This window comes from Procambarus clarkii, chromosome 5, assembly GCF_040958095.1.
Source record: "Procambarus clarkii isolate CNS0578487 chromosome 5, FALCON_Pclarkii_2.0, whole genome shotgun sequence".
Taxonomy (NCBI): Eukaryota; Metazoa; Arthropoda; class Malacostraca; order Decapoda; family Cambaridae; genus Procambarus; species Procambarus clarkii.
The window spans coordinates 12,550,310-12,574,001 of NC_091154.1; the positions used below are offsets into that span (position 1 = coordinate 12,550,310).

At 47.7% G+C, this 23,692-nt stretch overlaps 1 protein-coding gene across 2 annotated transcripts in view; it reads left to right on the forward strand.

Annotated features, from left to right (window-relative positions):
* LOC138373306 (TBC1 domain family member 23-like) overlaps nt 1–17,773 on the forward strand; it is a 79,974-nt gene extending 62,201 nt beyond the window's left edge. For both annotated transcript variants that reach the window (XM_069339469.1, XM_069339472.1), the window contains 2 exons: nt 14,977–15,174; nt 15,498–17,773. In XM_069339469.1, coding sequence (XP_069195570.1) covers nt 14,977–15,174; nt 15,498–15,579 — 280 coding nt within the window. In that variant the 3' untranslated portion in view covers nt 15,580–17,773. The remainder of the gene's footprint in view (nt 1–14,976; nt 15,175–15,497) is intronic.
* Nucleotides 17,774–23,692: the final 5,919 nt, after the last annotated feature.

Genomic DNA, 23,692 nt, shown 5'->3' on the forward strand with positions numbered 1-23,692 from the left:
ATGACATAGCTGAACTATTGATAGTCCCTAATGCCTTGCTTCCTCCCAGAACATGGAAACTGTGTACAAGTTTGATCAGTCATCCTTGGGTTGAGAACAGTGGTAGTTCTCAACTTTAGGTTGTTAGACAAGCTTAGTGCTTGAGTTCATAAATTGTTTATAGACAGTTCGAGCTCCCAAAGTCCTACGAGATTGTCTATAATTACACCTTTAGATCGAGAACAAATTTGCAATGTTTGTAAGCTCTCGTATCATTTATTATAAATTAACCTGCCTTGATCAAGGAAAAATTGAGATTTTAAGAGTAAAACATTAACCACCGCACTATGCCACTGGTTTCGGCTAAAACTCAATAGTGCCATTGTTAAGGAGACATTTTTGTTTTTATAAATGTTCAGGTAAAGTTAATGTCAATGTTTCCAAACTCAACCAATTTATCTTGACCAGACCACACGCTAGAAGGTGAAGGGACGACGACGTTTCGGTCTGTCCTGGACCATTCTCAAATCGATTGTGAAGGAGGTCGTCGTCCCTTCACCTTCTAGTGTTAGGTCTGGTCAACATACTTTAGCCACATTATTGTGACTCATTGCCTCAACCAATTTAATTTCAAAACAGTGATGAAACATTCAAAAAACATTAAAATATAACCAAATTACAAGAAACCAGTGTTGAATGTGATGAAACGCCATTTTCTGGGCAAGACCCGGAGGCTCCCCGGAGCTTACTAGGATGATGTGCTTATGTCAGACTTTGGCATCAGTCATGTGTATGGAGTTCTTTGGGCCTACCGGGGTCCACGAGCCAGAACCGGGCCCCCTCAGAGAGGCAAGGGAAGCAATGGCCTATAGAAACCCCTGTGTGGTTGGAAGTATTCTATGTCTGCCATTGACCGGGTCAGGCAAATGATTATGACGTCACACGTCGCCGCTCCCCCGTATTCGCAGCCCCCCCGTATTCGCAGCTCCCCCGTATTCGTAGCTCCCCCCTCCCCGGTAGGGGGAAGGAAGAGCCCCAGACCTACCCGCCGGCTATCCACCAACAGTTATGAGGCTGGATATCAAAAAACGCCAACTGGAGGGAGGGATGCCGGGGAGCCTCCGGGTCTCGCCCAGAAAATGGCATTTCATTACATTCAACGCTGGTTTCCTGGGGGAGCCCCTTCGGCTCCCCGGAACTTTTTTTTTTTTTTCCCCCTCTCCCCCCCCCCTCTCCCCCCCCCATCCCCCCCTCTCCCCCCCATCCCCCCCCTCTCCCCCCCATCCCCCCCCTCTCCCCCCCATCCCCCCCCATCCCCCCCCCCTCTCCCCCCCATCCCCCCCTCTCCCCCCATCCCCCCCCTCTCCCCCCCATCCCCCCCTCTCCCCCCCTCCCCCCTCTCTCCCCCCCTCCCCCCTCTTCCCCCCCTCCCCCCCCCCCCTCCCCCCCCTCTCCACCCCCCCTCTCCACCCCCCCAGGGATATTCCTGAGTGGGCCCTAACCCTCTGGCTGGCCCACTAAAATGACACCACAGAGGAAAAAGGGTGGGACAAACCCAAGAGGCGGTCACCGCACACTCCCCAACTGAATGCCGAGACGACTGGCTGCAACCACCAACCCAAGGCGACACAGGCCCGAATGGGCCTGGGAACGACATGAGACATAAGCAGCCAGGCCCCTGTACGAATGCCAAAAGCCCCGTGCCCGAATGTCGGCTAGGATATGCCTCCAAGACAGCAGCAAGAGCAGCAAATCCATGAATGCCATGGGCACGGGGAAAGAACACAGGCTGGCTATTCGCAATAACAAGGTGGACAACTCGGGAGACCTTCACCTGCGAACAGGGAAGAATGGAACTGGATCAACCCAAAGTGCGCCCCGGACACAGAAGCCGTGACGCCCAAATAACAGCGGAGGGCCGCAACCAAACACAAAACACGATGCATCCTCGGTCTGACCAACCAAGCACCAACAAACCAAGGACCCCTCCAGAAAGCAGCAGCCTCATCCCGTGCCAGAAAAGAGGGAGACGGCTGCAATCGAACAACCCAATCGCCACAACCGAAGGAGCAGAAACCCCTGCGCCGGAGGAGAGCAAGAAGCTCAGCGACCCGACCCCTAGAGGCAAATGCCAACAGGAAAAGAGCCTTTGAGAAACAAACCCGAACCAAAGTGGTCACAGAGCACGCTGTCTAGAGACCAGGATGGCTTAAGCGGCGCATGAACAGGCCGGAGGTGAAACAACGCATGAGACAGCTTATGAACGGCGTAGATGTAACACGGACTGAAAGCAAGCCGAAGCGGCTCCGCCAGCACTGCACGATATGAGGCACAGTATGCAGCAAGATGACAGCCCCGAACCCCCACCAGAAAAGCAAAGCCGACACCAACACACACAGTCACCTAAGAAGAGACAGAAGGAAAAGGAAGGACCGCCAAAGTACCCCATACTTCCGCCAAGAAGAAGCATGCAGGTGGGACACCAACAATGAAACCACCTGACTACCAACCGAAGGCGAGAGACTCGAGGTAGAACCTAACCAGCCCCGTCAAGGTTCATCCGAGCCTAGGAAGAGGCGGAGCCGCAGGAAGATCTCGGGTGCGATCACCGAGGAAGCTCGGTGGTCGAAAACTCGTCCAGGCTCGCCAGGAGATCAGAAACTACGGGTCCGATGTGAGACTCCAGAGAAGGGACATCAGGAGACCCTGAAAATGCCAACAGGCAGGGCAAGCCAGAAAAACAGGAACCAAAACTCTGCAACAGGAAGGCCAAAAGGCACAAACAAAACACACCACAGTGTGTAGGAGAAAATGAGAAAAAGACCAGAAGACTTGTCCCCAGCACCAGCGGCCTGGGACGAGTGAAGCAGGAAGACGAGGAACAAAGAAGGCATGCAGCAAAATGGGAATGAAAGGGACATCAACCCACAGAGTCGTAGGCCCTGTCCCAACAAACCAAACTGAAGGTGCAAAGGATTACCACCAGACCAGTACCCAAACCAAGGGGTACGAGCAACGAAAACAAACACACACAAGCACGCACGCACCATGTGACACAGGCGGAAGGAGCGCCCAAAGAAGCCAAAAATGCAGGAAGGAAACATTCCAGCAGCAGAGGAGTAAACAAAGGGAATGCACAAGGGAAGTGGTGGAAGCCGACCCCCACACACAGCTACAAGTGCAGACATGACAGAGCCCAGGAGATGTCAAGGAAGCGACAGGGGAGAGGCAGGACGAAAGAGCCAAAGCTCAACCCCCAGGAAGCACAACCAGGGGCAGACAACCAGGCGAGGACAGAGAAACCAATGTACATGGAAGGGCCAAGCCAGGCCAGGCACTCTTAAGATGGGAAAGGAAAGAGGAACCCCAGAGAAAACCACGAAAAACGTCACAAGCAATCCCCAACAAGCAACCCCAGGCACAAAACTGCAGCAAAATGTCACCTCACAACATCCTGACACGGTAACAAGTACATGTCACCGTAGTACAAGTTACCAATGCACATATGGACCAGCAACATGCACCACACACAATGTGGAACATGTGGTAACTTCTCTCGGCGAAGGCAGAGAAATGGTGGAGGCTAATTCCAGACAGGGTCAAAAGTAGATACGATAGAGCCCAGCAGGCCCAGGAACCTGCACAACAGGCGACCGACTGCAGAGAGGCGGGACCAAAGAGCCAGAGTTCAATCCCCACAAGCACAACCAGGTGAGTACATAACCTGTACCTCAACCATCGTACCTCGTAACATGGATGAGGTGGGTTTCCTGATTTGATTCGAGCATGGGTGGGACATGCAAATGAGTGGGACCAGACGGGTCGAAATAGGGACCGTCACCTGTGTGCTGACGGTCTTGTATCCGTATCCAAAAATATATAATATATATATTTGTATATAAATATATGCATATAAATATATGCATATAAATATATTTATGTCGTACCTAGTAGCCAGAACTCACTTCTCAGCCTACTATTCAAGGCCCGATTTGCCTAATAAGCCAAGTTTTCCTGAATTAATATATTTACTATATTTTTTTTCTTATGAAATGATAAAGCAACCCTTTTCTCTATGTATGAGGTCAATTTTATGTTATTGGAGTTAAAATTAACGTAGATGTATGACCGAACCTAACCAACCCTACCTAACCTAACCTAACCTAACCTATATTTATAGGTAAGGTTAGGTTAGGTAGCCAAAAAAAGCTAGGTTAGGTTAGGTAGGTTAGGTAGACGAAAAAACATTAATTCATGAAAACTTGGCTTATTAGGCAAATCGGGCCTTGAATAGTAGGCTGAGAAGTGCGTTCTGGCTATTAGGTACGACATTTATATAAATATATTCATATCCAGCGCTTGGCCGAAAGAGACGCCAGACTGCAGAAACTCGCATGTCGAACATAGGCACAAACATGTCATGATGTCAAGTTTTGTGAAATATATGATAAAGGCACAAAAAAATTTATACCAAAACAGAGATGCAGAACTAGGAAACAGGATTGGTTCAATAGAAATTGCGAGAGGGCTAGAGACCAAAAGACACAAAAATGGAATCAATACAGGAAGAGGCCGAACCCCCAAACATACCAGCGATACAAAGATGCGAGAAACAACTACACGGCAGTGAGGAGAGAGGCAGAAAGAAATTTTGAAAAAGGGATTGCAGACAAATGTAAAACAGAACCAGGTCTATTCTATAAATTCATAAACAACAAATTGCAGGTAAAGAATAATATTCAGAGGTTGAAAATGGGAAATAGATTCACGGAAGATGAAAAGGAAATGTGTGAAACACTAAACGAAAAGTTCCAAAGTGTGTTTGTACAAAATGAAATCTTTAGGGAACCAGATACAATAAGAATTCCAGAGAACAACATAGAGCACATAGAGGTGTCTAGAGACGAAGTGGAAAAAATGCTCAAGGAGCTCGGTAAGAACAAAGCAGCTGGCCCAGATGGCGTTTCACCATGGGTTCTGAGAGAATGTGCATCTGAGCTCAGCATTCCACTTCACCTGATCTTTCAGGCATCCCTGTGTACAGGAATCGTAGCAGACGTGTGGAAACAGGCTAACATAGTTCCAATCTACAAAAGTGGCAGCAGGGAAGACCCCCTTAATTATAGACCTGTATCATTGACAAGTGTAATAGTGAAAGTATTGGAAAAACTAATCAAAACTAAATGGGTAGAACACCTGGAGAGAAATGATATAATATCAGACAGTCAGTATGGTTTTCGATCTGGAAGATCCTGTGTATCGAATTTACTCAGTTTCTATGATCGAGCCACAGAGATATTACAGGAAAGAGATGGTTGGGTTGACTGCATCTATCTGGACCTAAAAAACCAGCGTTGAATGTAATGAAACGCCATTTTCTGGGTGAGACCCGGAGGCTCCCCGGAGCTTTACCGGCTGATATGCTAATGTCAGACTTTGGCATCAGTCATGTGTATGGAGTTCTAGGGCCTACCGGGGACCACGAGCCAGAACCTGGCCCCCTCAGAGAGGCAAGGGGAGCAATGGCCTATAGAAACCCCCGTGTGGTTGGAAGCATTCTATGTCTGCCATCGACCGGGTCAAGCATCCAGAAAGGTAAGCATTCCAAAACAAACCCCTATTCTGGTGAAAATTGCTACCTAAGCCGAACTAGTGAATAGAACTCTTCAACAGAAAACACGGAAACTAGTATGACGTCATACGTCACCGCGCCGCTGTCTGCGCAGCTCCCCCCTCCCCGGGAGGGGGAAGGGGGAGCCCCAGACCTCCCACGCCGGCTATCCACCCATCAGTTCTGAGGCTGGATGTCAAAACACGCGAAAAACGCCGACCGGAGGGAGGGAGGGTTGCCGGGGAGCCTCCGGGTCTCACCCAGAAAATGGCGTTTCATTACATTCAACGCTGGTTTTCTGGGGGGAGCCCCGTCGGCTCCCCGGAGCTAACTACCCACAGAGGAAGGTCAAAGGGACAAAACCGGGAGGCGGACACCACGCACCCCCCAAGGAGGCGAGACAACCGGCAGCAAACGCCAACCCAAGGCGCCACAGCCCCGAAAATCCCGGGAACAACACGAGAACCACGAGCAGCAAGGCCCCTGCACGAACACCAAAAATCCATGCCCGAAAGACTGCAAGGCCACGTCGCCCAGACGGCAGCGAGAGCAGCGAAGCCACGAACGCCACAGGCATGAGGGAAGAACACAGGCAGCTTAGCCGCAAGAACACGGCTGACCACCCGGGACACCATCACCCGCGAACCGGGAAGAACAGAACCGGAGCAACGCAAAACGCGCTCCGGACCCAAACGCCGTGGCACGCAAACAACAGCAGAGGGCCGCCACTGAACACAAAAACGACACACCCCCGGCCCGACCAACAAAGCACCAACAAACCCTGGACCCCTCCAGAATGCAGCAGCCCCACCCCGCGCCAGAAAAGATGGAGACTGCTGCCATCAAACAACCAAAACGCTAAAACCGAAGGAGCAAGAAAACACAGCGAACCGACCCCCAGAGGCAAAGGCCCAAAGGAAAGAGCCGACGAAAAAACACACCGGAACCGAAGGGGCACTACCAACCGAGGAGAAGACAGAGCACGCTGACCAGAGACCAGGATGGTGCAAACGGCGCACGAACAGGCCGGAGGTGAAATGACGCACAAGACAGCTGACTAACGGTGCAGAAGCAACACCAAGACCGAAAGCAAGCTGAAGCGGCTCCGCCTGCGCCGCACGAAAAGAGGCGACAGTATGTGGCAAGACGACGGCCCCCAACCCCCACTAGAAAACCAAGCCGAGAGTAAACCAAGCCAACAAGAAGGACCCACCGAAGAAGGGACAGGAAAAGGAAGGACCGCCAAAATACCCCATACTGCCGCCAAGAAAGCACGCAGGTGGGACACCTACCACGAAGCCACCCGACCACCAACCGGAGGCGAGACCACGAGGCAGAACATAAGCAGCCCCGACAAGGCCCCCCCGAGCCCAGGAAAAAGGCGGAGCCGCGAGAAGATCTCGGGCGCGACCACCGAAACCCAGGCGGCACAAGGAGATGGAACGTCTGCCGAACAGAAAAACTCCGAAGCATGCAAGCCCGCCAGGAGTTCAGAAACGACGGGTCCGACGCGAGACATCGCAAGAACCCCCCCAAAAAAAAAAATAAAACAACAACAACCGGCAGGGCAAGCTAGGAAAACCAAAGAAGGCGGAAGGGTCGCCGCCAGAACAGGACCCGAACCAAGGGGCACGAACAACTGCAACAGACCGAGACAAAGAAGCACATCACAGGACACAGGCTGACCAACGCCTAAGAACACACGCAGAACATTCCTGCTGCAGAAGAGGCAGGAAGAAAGAGCAGAAGCACAAAAAAAAAAAAAAAAAACCCAGGAGAACAACCAGGGGTGGACAATCAGGCAGGGACAAAAACCCCACGCAATCCCCAGGCACAAAACGGCAGCAAAGCGCCACTCCACAACCGGACACAGGAACAAGGACACGCCACCGTGAAACACGGTACCAATGCTCACGTGCAGCAGCAGCAGCAACAGGCACCACTGCAACATGCAACATGTAAATAGCAACTCCCCTCTGCAAAGGCAGAGAACGGAGCAGGCAGACCCCAGACAGGGCCAACGGAGACACGACAAAACCCTGCAGGCCCAGAAACCTGCACCAGGCGACCGACGGCGGAGAAACCCCGCTCGATACCTGCTGGATGAGGTACTGGGAGCTCTTTTACACCTCAAGCCCGGCCCAAGGTCAGGCCAGACCGGCCAGAGGATGGCCCACCAGGCAGCTGCTAGGAGCAGTCCACCGGCCCACATACCCCCACAACCAGGACGGGCCGGAACTGCCATACGAAAACAGGCCAGTGCGCCCTGGAAGTCCACGGACGAACCAGCAAGAAGGCTTATGCTCGCAAGTAGGTCGTGTAACAAGCACAGACCACTGACGGTAATACAGTGTTCCCCAAAAGTGCCAATAGCACCACTGCACTCCACTGGTACTATCCCGCAAGTTCTACCAGATAGGCGGGACCCAAGAGCCAGAGCTCAAATCCTGCAAGCACAGCCAGGAGCCTCACCAGGTGAGTACAGAACCAACCCTACAACCCCCACACCTCACAACATTAAAAAAGGAGGGTCCCCTGAACGACTCCAGCATGGGTTGGACATGCACATGAGGGGGACAGGAAGGGGTGATAAAGGGACAGTCACTGGTTTGCGAACGGTCTCAGTCGTACAAAATTATACCTAAATAAAGACAGGTATATGAACACCGCCGCATCCAGCGCCCGGCCAAAAGACGCCAGACCGCAGAAACTCGCCTGGCGAATGGTGGTTCGAACTTGACACGACTCAACCGTGCCCAGAAGAACTTGGGAGCACCGCCAGGTGAAGACGCCAGAGCCGGACCCGCAGGAGAACAGGGAGAGGCGAAGGAGGCGGTCCACACCCATGACACAGAAAACCGCGGTGTCCTCCCCACAACTGGGAACCAGGACACCCCTGGCGCAAAGGGGCACATACCGCAGCCAGGGAGAAGAACGAGAGGCGAAGCACTGTAGCAAAAAAGGGCGCAAAACCCCAGCACTGAACCATCGCCCAGACCAAAACAAACTCCACGGCGCATGCGCATAACACGCTGGCTGAACCGCACACCCTCCCTGCGGGAAGGCGCCAGCCAGGACTATTGCACGAGAAAAAGAGCCAAAAGAGGAAGCAGGAACAAGAAAACCGGCCAAAGAAGCAAAGAGCCCAAAAAAAAGGGAACCCAAACGGGCGACAAGTAGCCCAAACGGGCGACAAGTAGCCCAAACGGGCGACAAGTAGCCCAACCGGGCGACAAGTAGCCCAACCGGGCGACAAGTAGCCCAACCGGGCGACAAGTAGCCCAACCGGGCGACAAGTAGCCCAACCGGGCGACAAGTAGCCCAACCGGGCGACAAGTAGCCCAACAGGGCGACAAGTAGCCCAACAGGGCGACAAGTAGCCCAACAGGGCGACAAGTAGCCCAACAGGGCGACAAGTAGCCCAACAGGGCGACAAGTAGCCCAACAGGGCGACAAGTAGCCCAACAGGGCGACAAGTACTAGGAGCCGACAGACGTTCCAATAACGCGGGAAGTAGCGAAAAACCTTCCCGTACCCTCGAGAACACAGAAGCCAACACTAGTCCCGAAGGCACACGAAGGCGCAGGCGCACCCGAGATCAAAAGTCACGCAGAACCCCATCGAACGGGGAAACATGACAAAAACACCGTCCCAAAAAGCGGGGGAGGAAACATCCACCCACCGGACGGAACCAACCGACTCAAAGGCCAAGGAACCGAGCCCGGGGAGGGGCCGACGTCCAACAGCACGTACGGCGAGTGGGGAGGAAAGACCCCACTCCGCGTAACCACAAGCCCCGCCTAGAGGGGGATAAAACCCCCCACGGGGTCTAACGGGGCCAAGGCCCCCCCAAGTCAGCCCCTCCCCAGCCCCGGGAACCTACACGACAGGCCCCGGGGCCGAGCCGTTCCCCCAAAGCCCCGGCCGTACCAGAAAACCGGGGCAGCCGTGAAAACACTAAGGAAGGGAGCCCACTGGCAGACTCATACAACACGGCTGGAGGAACAGGCCCAAATGCCCCCGTCACTACCCCGGAAGGGGAATTCCCCGAGACTGCCCGAGTCTCAACACCACCAAACACCCCGCCCTGAACCTACAGACGGTAAGGAACCGGATGCAGGCAGGAAGGGTGAACCAGGGGAAAAACGAAATACAACGGGGCAGCCCCGGGGCTCCCGGGGAGGAAACCACGAGAACGTTGCCACCACCAAGGCTCAAGTGCAACGCCCCTGCTGCCCGCACCCGCTTTGTTAGCACAACTGGGTAACAGAGCCACAACGAGCAACCAAACTCGCAGGACACTGGGTCGAAGGTGTCACCGACCCCACAGGCAGCAGACGGAGGCAAAACAGAGAGTCACCCAGAGACAAAAGGTGAGAGCAACCCTCAAACTCGCTGAAAGCGAGGGGGGGGCTCTGGGGTCACATCCATCGGACCCGCGCGCCCCCAGGGGTTTCCCAGGGTCCCGAGCGTTTACTTTAAGAGGACTCGCGCTCAGGTAATCCCAGGCAGGGTACTGCTAACCGGCACCCAAGCTACCAAACAACTTTCTAAGAGCTGAACCCCCGGGACGTGTACACTCACGGGGACCTAGCAGGGGGTACCACCAGAAATACTCAGAACACAAGGGACACAAGGGGCAAGAACGAAGGCAGACCCCCCCACCAGGTATATAAACAAAAGAAAAAGAAAACCCCGCAAGAGGACAGCGTACCCAAGCGGAACAGAGCCGGCCGCTATGATTTGTAAAGACAAGCTGCACAGTACCCCGCGCCCCACCAGTGCAAACACTGCCCCTTACTCTAAGGCGAACAAGGGAGACAGAACACCCGAGCACACAAAGAGCGGCCGAAAACCAAGCGGTAAACGGCCAAGCAGGGGCAGGACCCAAGGAACTTGTGGAAGGTGGCCCCAAGCCCCAAGGGCAGTACTTACAGGGCACCTAGGGAAGGGAACCCTAGGCGCATGCAGCCCGAGTACTGAAGAATCACACCCGGCTCACGCACCACCTAGAAAACAGACACCACACTCTAGGTACAGTGCTGAAACAACCACTGGAGCCGGAGCACATAACCATTGCCTATAGCATCAGCCGAAGAACTGATGGGTGGATAGCCGGCGTGGGAGGTCTGGGGCTCCCCCTTCCCCCTCCCGGGGAGGGGGGAGCTGCGCAGACAGCGGCGCGGTGACGTATGACGTCATACTAGTTTCCGTGTTTTCTGTTGAAGAGTTCTATTCACTAGTTCGGCTTAGGTAGCAATTTTCACCAGAATAGGGGTTTGTTTTGGAATGCTTACCTTTCTGGATGCTTGACCCGGTCGATGGCAGACATAGAATGCTTCCAACCACACGGGGGTTTCTATAGGCCATTGCTCCCCTTGCCTCTCTGAGGGGGCCAGGTTCTGGCTCGTGGTCCCCGGTAGGCCCTAGAACTCCATACACATGACTGATGCCAAAGTCTGACATTAGCATATCAGCCGGTAAAGCTCCGGGGAGCCGACGGGGCTCCCCCCAGAAAAGGCTTTCGACAGAGTTCCACATAAGAGGTTGTTCTGGAAACTGGAAAATATTGGAGGGGTGACAGGTAAGCTTCTATCATGGATGAAAAATTTTCTGACTGATAGAAAAATGAGGGCAGTAATCAGAGGCAATGTATCGGAATGGAGAAATGTCACAAGTGGAGTACCACAGGGTTCAGTTCTTGCACCAGTGATGTTTATTGTGTACATAAATGATCTACCAGTTGGTATACAGAATTATATGAACACGTTTGCTGATGATGCTAAGATAATAGGAAGGATAAGAAATTTAGATGATTGTCATGCCCTTCAAGAAGACCTGGACAAAATAAGTATATGGAGCACCACTTGGCAAATGGAATTTAATGTTAATAAATGTCATGTTATGGAATGTGGAATAGGAGAACATAGACCCCACACAACCTATATATTATGTGAGAAATCTTTAAAGAATTCTGATAAAGAAAGAGATCTAGGAGTGGTTCTAGATAGAAAACTATCACCTGAGGACCACATAAAGAATATTGTGCAAGGAGCCTATGCAATGCTTTCTAACTTCAGAATTGCATTTAAATACATGGATGGCGATATACTAAAGAAATTGTTCATGACTTTTGTTAGGCCAAAGCTAGAATATGCAGCTGTTGTGTGGTGCCCATATCTTAAGAAGCACATCAACAAACTGGAAAAGGTGCAAAGACATGCTACTAAGTGGCGTCTGAAGGGCAAGACTGAAGGGCAAGAGCTACGAGGAGAGGTTAGAAGCATTAAATATGCCAAAACTAGAAGACAAGAAAAAGAGGTGATATGATCACTACGTACAAAATAGTAACAGGAATTGATAAAATCGACAGGGAAGACTTCCTGAGACCTGGAACTTCAAGAACAAGAGGTCATAGATTTAAACTAGCTAAACACAGATGCCGAAGAAATATAAGAAAATTCACCTTCGCAAATAGAGTGGTAGACGGTTGGAACAAGTTAAGTGAGAAGGTGGTGGAGGCCAAGACCGTCAGTAGTTTCAAAGCGTTATGACAAAGAGTGCTGGGAAGACGGGACACCACGAGCGTAGCTCTCATCCTGTAACTACACTTAGGTAATTACACTTAGGTAATTACACCACCCAGACCAAACCAAACTCCCATGGCGCATGCGCATGACACACTGTCCGAACCGCACAATCCGCTCTGCGGGAATGCGCCAATTAGGACTACTTTACAAGAAAAGTAACCAAACAGTACGCTACCCGAGTGAACCGCTAAAGAGAAGAAACAGCCCAACCCATGGGACAGGAGCCAAAAGAGGAGCAAGCAGTGACAACATAGCCAGCTTAAGAATTGAAGACGAACTCAATCGGGAACCCAATTGGGCTACAAGTAGCCCAATCTGGCATCACAGACTAGAAGTATGCAAAGAAAATGAGCAGTGCCGAGACAGAGCACGGAGAGAAGACGGCACAAAAGAACGAGACGGGTCCAAAAACCAAGAATAAGCACAGAAAAGGACCAACAAGCCCTAGAAAGGACCAGAGGGAAGCCACACTGAAAGACAACAGCCATTCCAATAATACAGGAATTAGCGAAAACCTTCCCGAACCCTCGAGAACACAGAAGCAAGCAGAGGTCACGAAAGCGCACAGTCGCACCCGAGACCAAAAGTAGTGTAGAACCCCAAGAAGAGGGGAACATGACGGAGATATCCCGTCCCAAGAAAAAAGTGGGGAATAACGGAGAAGAGCACCCCGCTACAGGACTGAACCAACTGACGCAAGGGACGAGGATGGGGAGGGGCCAATGCTCAACAAGTCGTACGGTGAGAGGGAAGGAAAAAACCTACTCCACGTAACTGCAAGCCCCGCCTAGAGGGTAGAAAAACCCCCGCAAGGTCCAACGGGGCCCTAGGCCCCCTAAGTCAGCCCCTCCTCAGCCCTGGGAACCCAGACGGCAGGCCCCAGGGCCAAGCCGTCCCCCCAAAGCCTCTGCCTTGCAAGAAAAAACCGGGGCAGCCGCGAAAATACTAAGGGAGACCACTGGTACTTTTACAATATGGCTGGAGGAACAGGCTCGAATGCCCCCGTCGCTACCCTGGAAGGGGAATTCCCCGAGATTGCCCGAGTCTCAAAACCAACGAACCCCGCCCCGACCCTGAACCCACACAGTAAGGATCCAGATGCAGGTAGAAAGGGGGGGGGGGGACCAGAATAGATCACAACAGGGAAAAGACAAGGGGGCATGGAAGGAACCGAAGCGACCAACACCCCCAAGCCCCAACACCAACCAAACCGGGGCAGCCTCGGGGCTTCCGGGGAGCAAACAACCGAGAGTGTTGCCACCATTGAAGCTCAACGTGCAATGCCCGTGCTGCCTGCACCCGCATAGTCAGCATAAGACTGGGTAACAGTCACAACAAGCAACAAAACTCGCAGGACTCCGAGCCGAAGGTGTCACCGACCCCACAGGCAGCAGACGGAGACAAAGACAGTGTGTGTCACCCTGAGACAAGGGGTGAGAGCAATCCTCAAACTCGCTGCAAGCTAGGGGGGGGGATGGGACTCCGGGATCACGTCCGTTGAACCCGTGCACCCCCAGGGGTTTCCCAGGGTCCTGAGCATTTACTATAATAGGACTCGTGCTTGGGTAATCCCAGGCAGGGTACTGCTAACCGGCACCCAAAGCTACCAAACAACCGTCTAAGAACTGAACCCCCGGGACGTGTACACTCACGGGGTCCTAGCAGGGGGAACCACCTGAAGAAGGAATAATACTCGGAACACAAGGGACACAGGGCAAGAACGAAGGCAGACCCCCCACCCCCACCACGTAGATAAACAAAGAAAAAGAAAATCTCGCAAGAGGACAGCGTATCCAGGTGGAAAGAGCCGGCCGCCATGATTGGTGAAAACAAGCTGCGCAGCACCCTGCGCCCCACCAGTGCAAAACTGCCCCTCACCCTAAGGAGAACAAGGGAGACAGAACACCCGAGCACACAAAGGGCGGCCGAAAATAAAGCAGTAAACGGCCTAGCAGTGGCCGACCCCAAGGAACTTGTGGAAGATGGCCCCAAGCCCCAAGGGCAATACTTACAGGGCACCTAGGGAAGGAAACCCTAGGCACATGCAGCCCGAGTACTGGAGAATCACTCCCGGCTCATGCACAACCTAGAAGAGTCGCCACACTCTAGGTACGCTGCTGAAACAACCACTGGAGCCGGAGCACATGACCTCAGCCACTAGCATCAGCTGAAGAACTGATGGTGGATAGCTGGCACTGTAGGTCTGGGTCTCCCCATTCCCCCTCCCGGGGGAGGGGAAAGCTGCAGAGACAGCGGCGCAGTGACGTGTGACGTCATAATCATTTGCTAGTTTCTTTTAGGGAAGTTCTATCCACCTGTTCGGCTTGTGGTAGCAATTTTCACCAGAATAGGGGTTTGTTTTGGGACGCTTACCTTTCTGGGTGCCTGACCCAGTCGATGGCAGACATAGAATGCTTCCAACCACACGGGGGTTTCTATAGGCCATTGCTCCCCTTGCCTCTCTGAAGGGGCCAGGTTCTGGCTCGTGGTCCCCGGTAAGCCCCACAGAACTCCATACACATGACTGATGCTAAAGTCTGACATTAGCATATCAGCTCCGGGGAGCCAAAGGGGTTTCCCCCAGAAGAATAGTATAAATCTCAGAGCCCCTTAGGGCACTGTGCACAGTACAGTGGTTAAGTACCCTATGAATCCTGGCCCAAACTACCAAAGTGCATTATTAAAGTGCATAAAGTTGATTTTGCTTTTTTTTCCCAATTGTTGGTACTTCATAAATTGATGGTGAAATCATGGATATGTTACAGAACCATCACTAATTTTTCCTTTACATTCTAGCCACCTGTTGTTAATGGAGACCTTGGTGTTTGTGATCCGTGAGTCTGAAACCAAGGCGGGAGAAGGCTATGTGACGGCACGGAGAACTCTGGCCTCCATAGTCAAGATTACCTCCAAGAAGAAGCATCCAGACCTGATCACCTTTAAATACGGCACAACGTCACCCGATGGAGAAGTTACGATATCAGATATGGACAGGTGCGGCATGTAACTTCCCCCCCCCCCCCCCCCCCCGCAACTCGAAATTTTGTTTTGCTAGAATAAAAGCTAGAATAACTCCCCAAATTCACTCTGGTATTACGAACAACTCTAGCCAATAATGTTTGCCATGTGGCATTTTGAAGCTTGCAATAAACCTGGTGTATAACCAAAGCCATGGGAGGCAATACTGAACAGCTTGTTATTAAAAAACTATAATAATTATAGATGTTTTTGTATTGAATCAATCTTAGTTTTGTTTAGCAGGTTTTCAGACTGTTCAGTGCCCTACTTAGAATACAGAAGAATTTCCAAATTTTCAGATTCCTGATTCCGAAGGCTAGCGAGGCAACCAGGCTGATCAAGGAGCAGATCATGAAGCAGATGGAGGCATCCAAGACGTAGTGGGTGATGACATTGTTAAAGTGTTACACACTGTTGTGACTAGTCCACAGAGCATGTGATGATTGGTCGATACACATTTGGGTTTGGGTCGACCTTGGGCCTGGGTGCTCGTCCAGTGTATAACATTGATGGCAGTTTGGGACGGGAAAATTTCTTACCCATTTATATATTGGCCGGGAGTTTTGTGTATATAGTGTTCGGCTCGTTCCACTTTCTTTGACCAAACTTGTATTTGATTACCATTATCCTGAGGTGAGAGTAGATTGTGTAAATATATGTATATGATGCCATATTAGCTGGTGATGTGCTTCCTTGATAGTTGTTGAATGGATTATGAACACTTGTTGATTGTCTGGTGTTTTGTTATTGCAGAGAATGTCACTATAATGTGACTGAAAAGTTAATAGCCCGACCCCCACACAAGTTAAGTGCCCGTGTTTTGAGTCGGCAACTTGGAGAGTCCAGGATGGATGGAAACGTCGCCACTTTTCTTTTTCGTGTGTGGGTCAGGTTATTAATTATTTATTATTGCATTCTAAGCCCAAACTCACAGTACTTACTAGAGAAATAACCTTTTAACATGACCTGGGTTACATAAGGATGCTCATTTGACTTGAAATATTGATGACTTTGCCCCCAAGTCATGGGAAGCTTCACTCCATCAGATGCCCGACTGTCAATGTGATCAATATTGTGATGTAAACTTAAATGATTATATAAATCTGAAGTTGCATTTTCTATGTTTAATGGCCTGATAAGCACAAAATACTTGCAAATTGTAAGCATTAATATTCTGTAATGTGATAAACATTTTCCTGTACTGTATGTGAACAGTTTGACACAAAATGAAGCATATTTTAACACTTACAGTGGTACCTCCATTTACGAATGTAATCCCTTCCCAGAGATGGGTTGTAATTTGAAAATTCGTAACTCGAACCTAATTTTCCCATAAGAAATAATTTAAATTGTATTGATCTGTTCCACGCTCCCAAAAATATTACCTTCAAAATAATTTCATATATAATATTTTGTACTATAATATGTAAAAGTTCTAACTTACCTTTTATTGATGACACTTGTTGGTGTATGGAAGACGGTGAGGACGGGGGGGGTGGTGGTGAGGTGTTAGTTTGGAAGGGGAGTCCCCTTCCATTATAACATCAGGCAGTGATGATTTCTGGGGGTATGCACTCTCCTACGTTTTGCCTGCATACCACTAGGACCTGGTTGTGGCTCACTGCTTGGTTTTCCTCACTTAACACCTTTCCATAGACTTGTTTTTCCTCTATGGTCATCCTCACGTGTGTTTTCTTAGGTTGACCCTTACTACAGCCTTACTTGGGACACATGGTGTGGTATATAATAATTACTTTTATGTTCAAAAACTAAAAAAGCACAAAAACAATAATTCTTTACAAAGAATTAAAGAGCGATCGTCACTAAGCGGGTGGTCTGGTAAACTGAATCGGGGTCGCCCGTGCCAACTGGAACCACACGCTCCGTCGACCCATACGTGTATCAACAAAGTTGCAAGTCGGGGCAAAGGTTGTAAGTCGAGTTGAATTTTCTGAAGAAATTGGGGTTGTAACTCGAAAAATTTGTAAGTTGGGGCATTCATAAGTAAAGATTCCACTGTAATTGACCAAATGTAAACAAAGCTCTTTTTTTATTATTTAATTTGAAATTGAAAAATTCTCAGCGAGATGGTTAAGGATTGGGTTAAATAATTGCTTAAATATTAAATTTTCTTTTTAAGAATGTTGTAATGTGAAAGAAAAATTTCCCTTTACTGTATATCAAAGTAGAATTATTAGAAAGTGTAATTTCATAGCAATTATTTTTGTTAACCAAACCTGAGTGTGCTGCTGATTGTATCTTATTTAACTTTATATTTGATATTGCACTAAAGTGTGTTGACTAAAATAGTCTTGGTGCTTTGGCCAGACATTGTTCCGTGACTGGAGAACTCCGCCATGACAGAAGCACGTTTGATTTCCCTACACTTTTGATATTTGGAGTGATTAAGTCTTAAGGCAATAATACTGGAGATAAAAACGTTGATTTTCGAAACTTCTTTTCCAGATCATTTTTGAGAAATGAAAGTTGGTGTATTTTGTGATTTATATACAGTCCTGACGTCCTTGTGTAGATTGTCCAATAATTTATCAAAGTAATAAATTTTTTTAAATTAGTGAGGATTACTTTCCAACCTGTACACATGCTTAACCATAATTCTATTACTGTTGACCTGGCATTGTAACATTGTCTTCCCTGAGGGTTCTTGAGTGCACCAACTCCGAAGTGTCACATGGTGTATCAACACACACTTTGTTGATCACTTTGTGTAGCATTTTGTTACCTTTGCCCGATCTTCAGGACCATACACATTATTATGAATATGTAAGTTATAATAATATTTGCATATAATAGAATGCTTTAAATACCAGATTATTTTTTTTCGTACAAACACTTTAGTATATTTTCCTTTTAAGTAAAGTCCACATGGGCTGGATGGTAGAGACGGCCTTGCTTCATGCAGGTCGGCATCAATCCCCGACCGTCAGGCTGGATGGTAGAGACGGCCTTGCTTCATGCAGGTCGGCATCAATCCCCGACCGTCAGGCTGGATGGTAGAGACGGCCTTGCTTCATGCAGGTCGGCATCAATCCCCGACCGTCAGGCTGGATGGTAGAGACGGCCTTGCTTCATGCAGGTCGGCGTCAATCCCCGACCGTCAGTGGTTGGGCACCATTCCTTCCCCCCCACCCCCCCCCCAATCTTATCCCAAATCCTTGTCCTGACCCTTTTTAAGTGCTATGTAGTCGTAATGGCTTGGCGCTTTCTTCTGATATTTCCCCTTGCCCTTCATTTTAGGTACAAAATAATAGTTTAAAAGTTGAAGTGAGGGGAAACGAGCATCCATACTAGTATGTATCCCAGCCTGTTACACTACCAGTCTCCTGCTTCAGTACTAGTGATATCTGAGGAAGATGTGCACCTCCTTCCTGGAAATGTGGCCATTTCCTCCACTGTGTGGAGGGCCTGTGCAGTTTACCATTTAATCTGTAACCAACAGTATACTTGCTGTACCTTATAGCCCTATTTCAAATATTTAAAAATAAATTTTCCGTCTTGCCATTTCCTTCCTCGCTCTCAATCCAGTGAAATTATAATTTATAAAATACTAGCAGTACTCGGCCACGTGTTGCTGTGGCTCGGCAACGTACAGGAGCTACAGCAACCTTCCCTGTCCCCCAGTCCTCCCCACCATTCCCTCCTCACCCGTCTCCTTGGCCTGCCAACCATCTCCACTATCCCCTCATCCTCCCCACCATGCCCCACTCCACCCTCTCCTCTTCCTTCCCACCATGCCCCACTCCCCTGTCCCTTTGTCCACCTCGCCATTCTCCCTTCCCCCATCCCCTCGTCCCCACCATCTCGAACTCTTCCATCCTCTCGTCCTTCCCCACCATTACCCCATCCCCCCTCGTCCTCCCCACCATCTCTCACTTTCGTCCCCTCGTCATCCCCACCATTCCCCACTCCCTTGTTTGATGCCTTCCCAAATGGTCTGATGTTCCCATCAGAAAATTGAGAACATAGTGATCTGATGTTCCCATCACTGAAATATAAGAAAACGGTTAAAAAAAAAGGAAATTAAAATGAAAAAATAAAATAAACTATAACGAAATAAACGGTATGGTAAACAACACAGCTCGATTCCAACACAATTCACACCAAAAAATAAATCGGAATCTATGAACATTCTATTTATCATTGCAATCAAACATTGGAATGGAATTGCAACATATTTAGAATAGCATGTGTGAGGCACTTGCATGCAACAGAGGGCGCTGTTTTTCAAGAAAAGCATAGTTTTACCTGTTAGAAGTGTTGCAGCTAAACTTATACTTAGGAAATGAACGGTATGGTAAACACAGCTCAATTCCAACACAATGTTACACAAAATAATTTGATAAAAAAATAAAATAAATCGAAATCTATGAAAATAAAATTTATCAATGCAATAGGAAACATTGAAATGGAAGTTGATAGCAACATGCACGCTATACTAAAGATATTACAGTATGTGCAACAGACGGCGCTGTTTTTAAAAAACACATTTTTATCTGTCACAGGTGTGGCATTTATATAGTAGGTATATAAAAAGATGCGCCTATTCGAATGTGTGTCAAAATTTCAAATCAATCTGTGAAGAACTTTTGGAGATTACAGCCTGTGTTGCTCTTATGTCCAACAGATGGCGCTGTTTTTCAAAAAAAGCATGTTTTTCTTCCTGTCACAAGTGAGGCATGTATATAGTATATATATAAAAAGACGCGCCTATTCGAATGCAATGTTGTCAAAATTTCAAAGCAATCAGTAAAGAGGTTTCAAATATTTCCCTCGCATGAAAAGCAGTTTTTCAGAAAAGGCATGTTTTTTTGTTACCATCACAGACGTTACATCTATATAGTATGTATATAAAAACCTGGCTGGATGCGAATGGAACGTTGTGTGAAAATTGCAAAGCAATCGGTAAAGAACTTTCGGAGATTAGCGATTTTGAACAAACGAACATTTCCATTTTTATTTATATAGATTACAATTAAAGTATTAAATTCAGAATTAAATAGTAGTGAATTTTGCAATAAATGGAAGAGTAGGGATGTGCAGGACTATTACAACAAAGACATTAGTATCGGCGTGGGATCCGTCATGGTCATGCAAAACGTAAGAAAAAATGAAGTAAATTTTTAGGGTGCAGTTTGACTGAGGGTGGGGCCAGGGTTGTATAGTGTGCAGTGAAACGGTTAACAATCTTGGAACAGTAGCACTGAAGCAGGTGATTTTAGACTTATTGCTGTAGACATGGAAGTCAACTTTTAGAAAGTCTGATGAACATAATTCATATGCGGTGCATGGAACATAATATTCAAAAACCATTTGGCTTCCATAAATATCTTTACACTATAGAGATCTTGGTTGACATTGAATTGTATATTAAATGTGCCTTTACTGTTGGGAAGTTGTGGCAGCACTCTTGGACTGTACAAAACACAATACAATACAGTGGTATGGAAATATTTTGGCTTGCAACCTTTACCCTAAGAGGAAACTTGCCACTCTTCTCCAAAAACTGTTTCATGATTTCTTTTAAAACTACAAATTGGTCCTTTATCATCCTTGTTACAGGAATGGAATATCATCCTTGTTACAGGAATGGAAAGTAGGTCCACAAAGCAGCATATCGAGCATTAATCTATGCTTTATATTACATGAAATCACAGCCTTCCAGTTGGAGTTTTTTTCTGCATTGTGTTAATGACCTATTTGCTATCTTAGTGATATTTTTACCATTATAAAAGGAAGCTCTAAATTTAACCCTTAAAGGGTACAATACATATATAGCTGGGGTGAGTGACTAGTGCGGGACAACGCACCACAGCTATGATGAATGGCTGGGAATACCCTGCGGCTACATGGGGTTCACATCGGCTTCCTCAGAACTCTAGTAAACAGACGCCATTTAAAAAAAAATTGTGGACAATATTCCTGGGCATAAGAGCCTCAGTACTGAGCCACCAAGGCTGGCACATGCAGTGTGAGCTCACAGCACTGCTGATCAGCTTGTGACCACAGCATCGCCTAAAAATGTCAAAATATATATGTAACTGGTATTATTTAGCCATGATAGTATTACAGAAGACCCCTGACTGTGATAGACTGTGTACAATGTTCAGATATCTGTGAATCAATGCTGTTAAAGATGTTCACAGTGCTAGCCACTGCACACTGCCATTGTTTGGCCCATCTAAGAATCTTGAAATGACTTCTCATGTTCCTTTAAAAAAAAAATCCTCTTGATAGAATTCTTGGTGAATCTGATACTTTTGATGTCGTTCGCCTTATGAGTTTGTTCTCATATTGACATCCTTAGTGATATTTAGCGCCATATGATTGTCCTGCACATTTGGTGGTGCTACATAGCCTTCCTGGCTTGGTACCTTTTTTTGATAATTACTTACTTTACAAAATAAACTTGTGGAAAATTATTCATGTACAGGATTTAGTGACAGGGTTCTGATAATAGCAGGGTTGTGGTAATTAGCGATGTGCGTAATGTGGTGGGAGGAGGAATCTGTGAGGGAGGGAGGTGGCGGCGTCTTCTGCGTGGCCACCCTTTATTGACTGGACTTTCCATATCAGCTTAGTGGTTCGCTATGGCGAACACAAATGTAGATACTTATATATAACGTGTGTGTATATAGTGTAATAACTGCAAAACTATTTGTTTGTTTTATGAACATAATTGAATTGCTAATATGCACACCATACTTTTGAGTATAGTGTTGGTTCACACATTTTATTATATAAATATATCACACTACACACTTGAATAATAATACTGCAAATAAGCAGAGAAAAAGTCAATCGGAAACCTTGAAATAATTAGGTAATATCTTTGTGGCAACTCCCACATTTCAGCACGGGTTGAGAAGACCACTGTGGGATGCCTACTTTGTCAATGCCTCAATCCAACCCCTCAATCTTGCCAGGCTTCCTCACCCTGTTGCAACCAAAATATGTCTATAATTAATTTTTTTTTTACCTCCCCATGATCAGGGAACATATTTAACAATCTTAGAAGCAAAAATTTGTGTTTATTTTTTTCTTTTGCACCTGGCAGTGCTGCAGGCTATAACCCCCAACCGCTGACCAGGGGTTAAATGACGTATTGTCCTGGGAAACTAAATGATGCACATATTCGTGCTAAGAATTTTAAACCTGATCGGATTTACAAGAAAACAGACCATCGCCTTCCATTAACTCTGTCATAAGTCAAATTTTATAGAAAGACTATATCAAACTATTAGGGGTAACTTCTTGACATCTGCTCACCTATTTGCAAACTATATGCATCTGACTAAAAGTATTCAGATATCATCTACAGCGTGAATAAACACTTCTAAAATTATATTTATTATCTAAACTAAATTATTGCCGACTTGTGTGTGTGTGTGTCTTGGAATTTGCTGTTCATGTCTTGATACTTTCCATCTTACTGGGTTGCCAGTATGAAGGACATCTTTGGATCCTATTCCCCCTCCACTGTGTCTCCTTGTCGTGGTGAGGGGCTTATGTACACCTCTGAGACCAGTGAGGGTTGCCTCTGCCCCCTTTCCTGTCCCTCTTTGGGAGTTGTACGTGCAAATGAACACAAACATAGGGTCCTTGTGAGTCACTGGACCGCCCGCTGGAGGGGTCGCCTGTGAAGGACCGCCCTGAGTGGATGGTTAGGTGTCCAGGCTGGGGCAAAAGGGAGAATGGGGTCTCAGCACCAGCGAGGGAGAATGGACGATGTAGTACGTAGGACTTCCCTGTTGAAAAGGGGGAGCACCGCTGGGGACGACGCACCCTTCCCGCACTGGCCCGCGCTCTGCCTCCCTGGCTGCCTTGGTAGGTGGTATCCCTTGGTTCCAGGTCCCCAAACCTTTTTAAAATGTATGATAGGGATATTTATTTATTTATTTATTTATTTATTTATGCATATACAAGAATGTACATAAGGAATGTGAGGATACAATTATGGTAATTACAGTCTTGTAAAGCCACTAGCACGCGCAGCGTTTCGGGCAGGTCCTTAATCTAAGAAAATTTTAAGGAGGTAAATACTTGCAAAATTTATAGACAAAAAAATGATAACAGATTACATGGAATGAAAAAAAAAAAAAAAAGATGAGAGAAAATTATAGGTACAGTATATTAAAGCACATAGGTAGCTATGATTGATTGCAATGACAGCTTAAAATGGTAGTTGACAACAAATTGGTAGGCACAATACAGCAGAAACAATATAAGATTGATTGCAATGACAGCTTGAATGGTAGTTGACAAAAATTGGTAGTCACAATACAGCATATGGCTAGCACATAAAAGAAGACAGCAATGAACACAATGATAAGGTTGTTTGATATTACATAAAAATTAGGAGATTGGGTACCACTAGGTACAGAGCAAATTTAAAGCTCAGTGTAGGAAACTAAATAGATGAAGTTAGGTACTTTTTGGTTTTGCTTTTAAATAAGGCAAAAGTTTTACAGTTTTT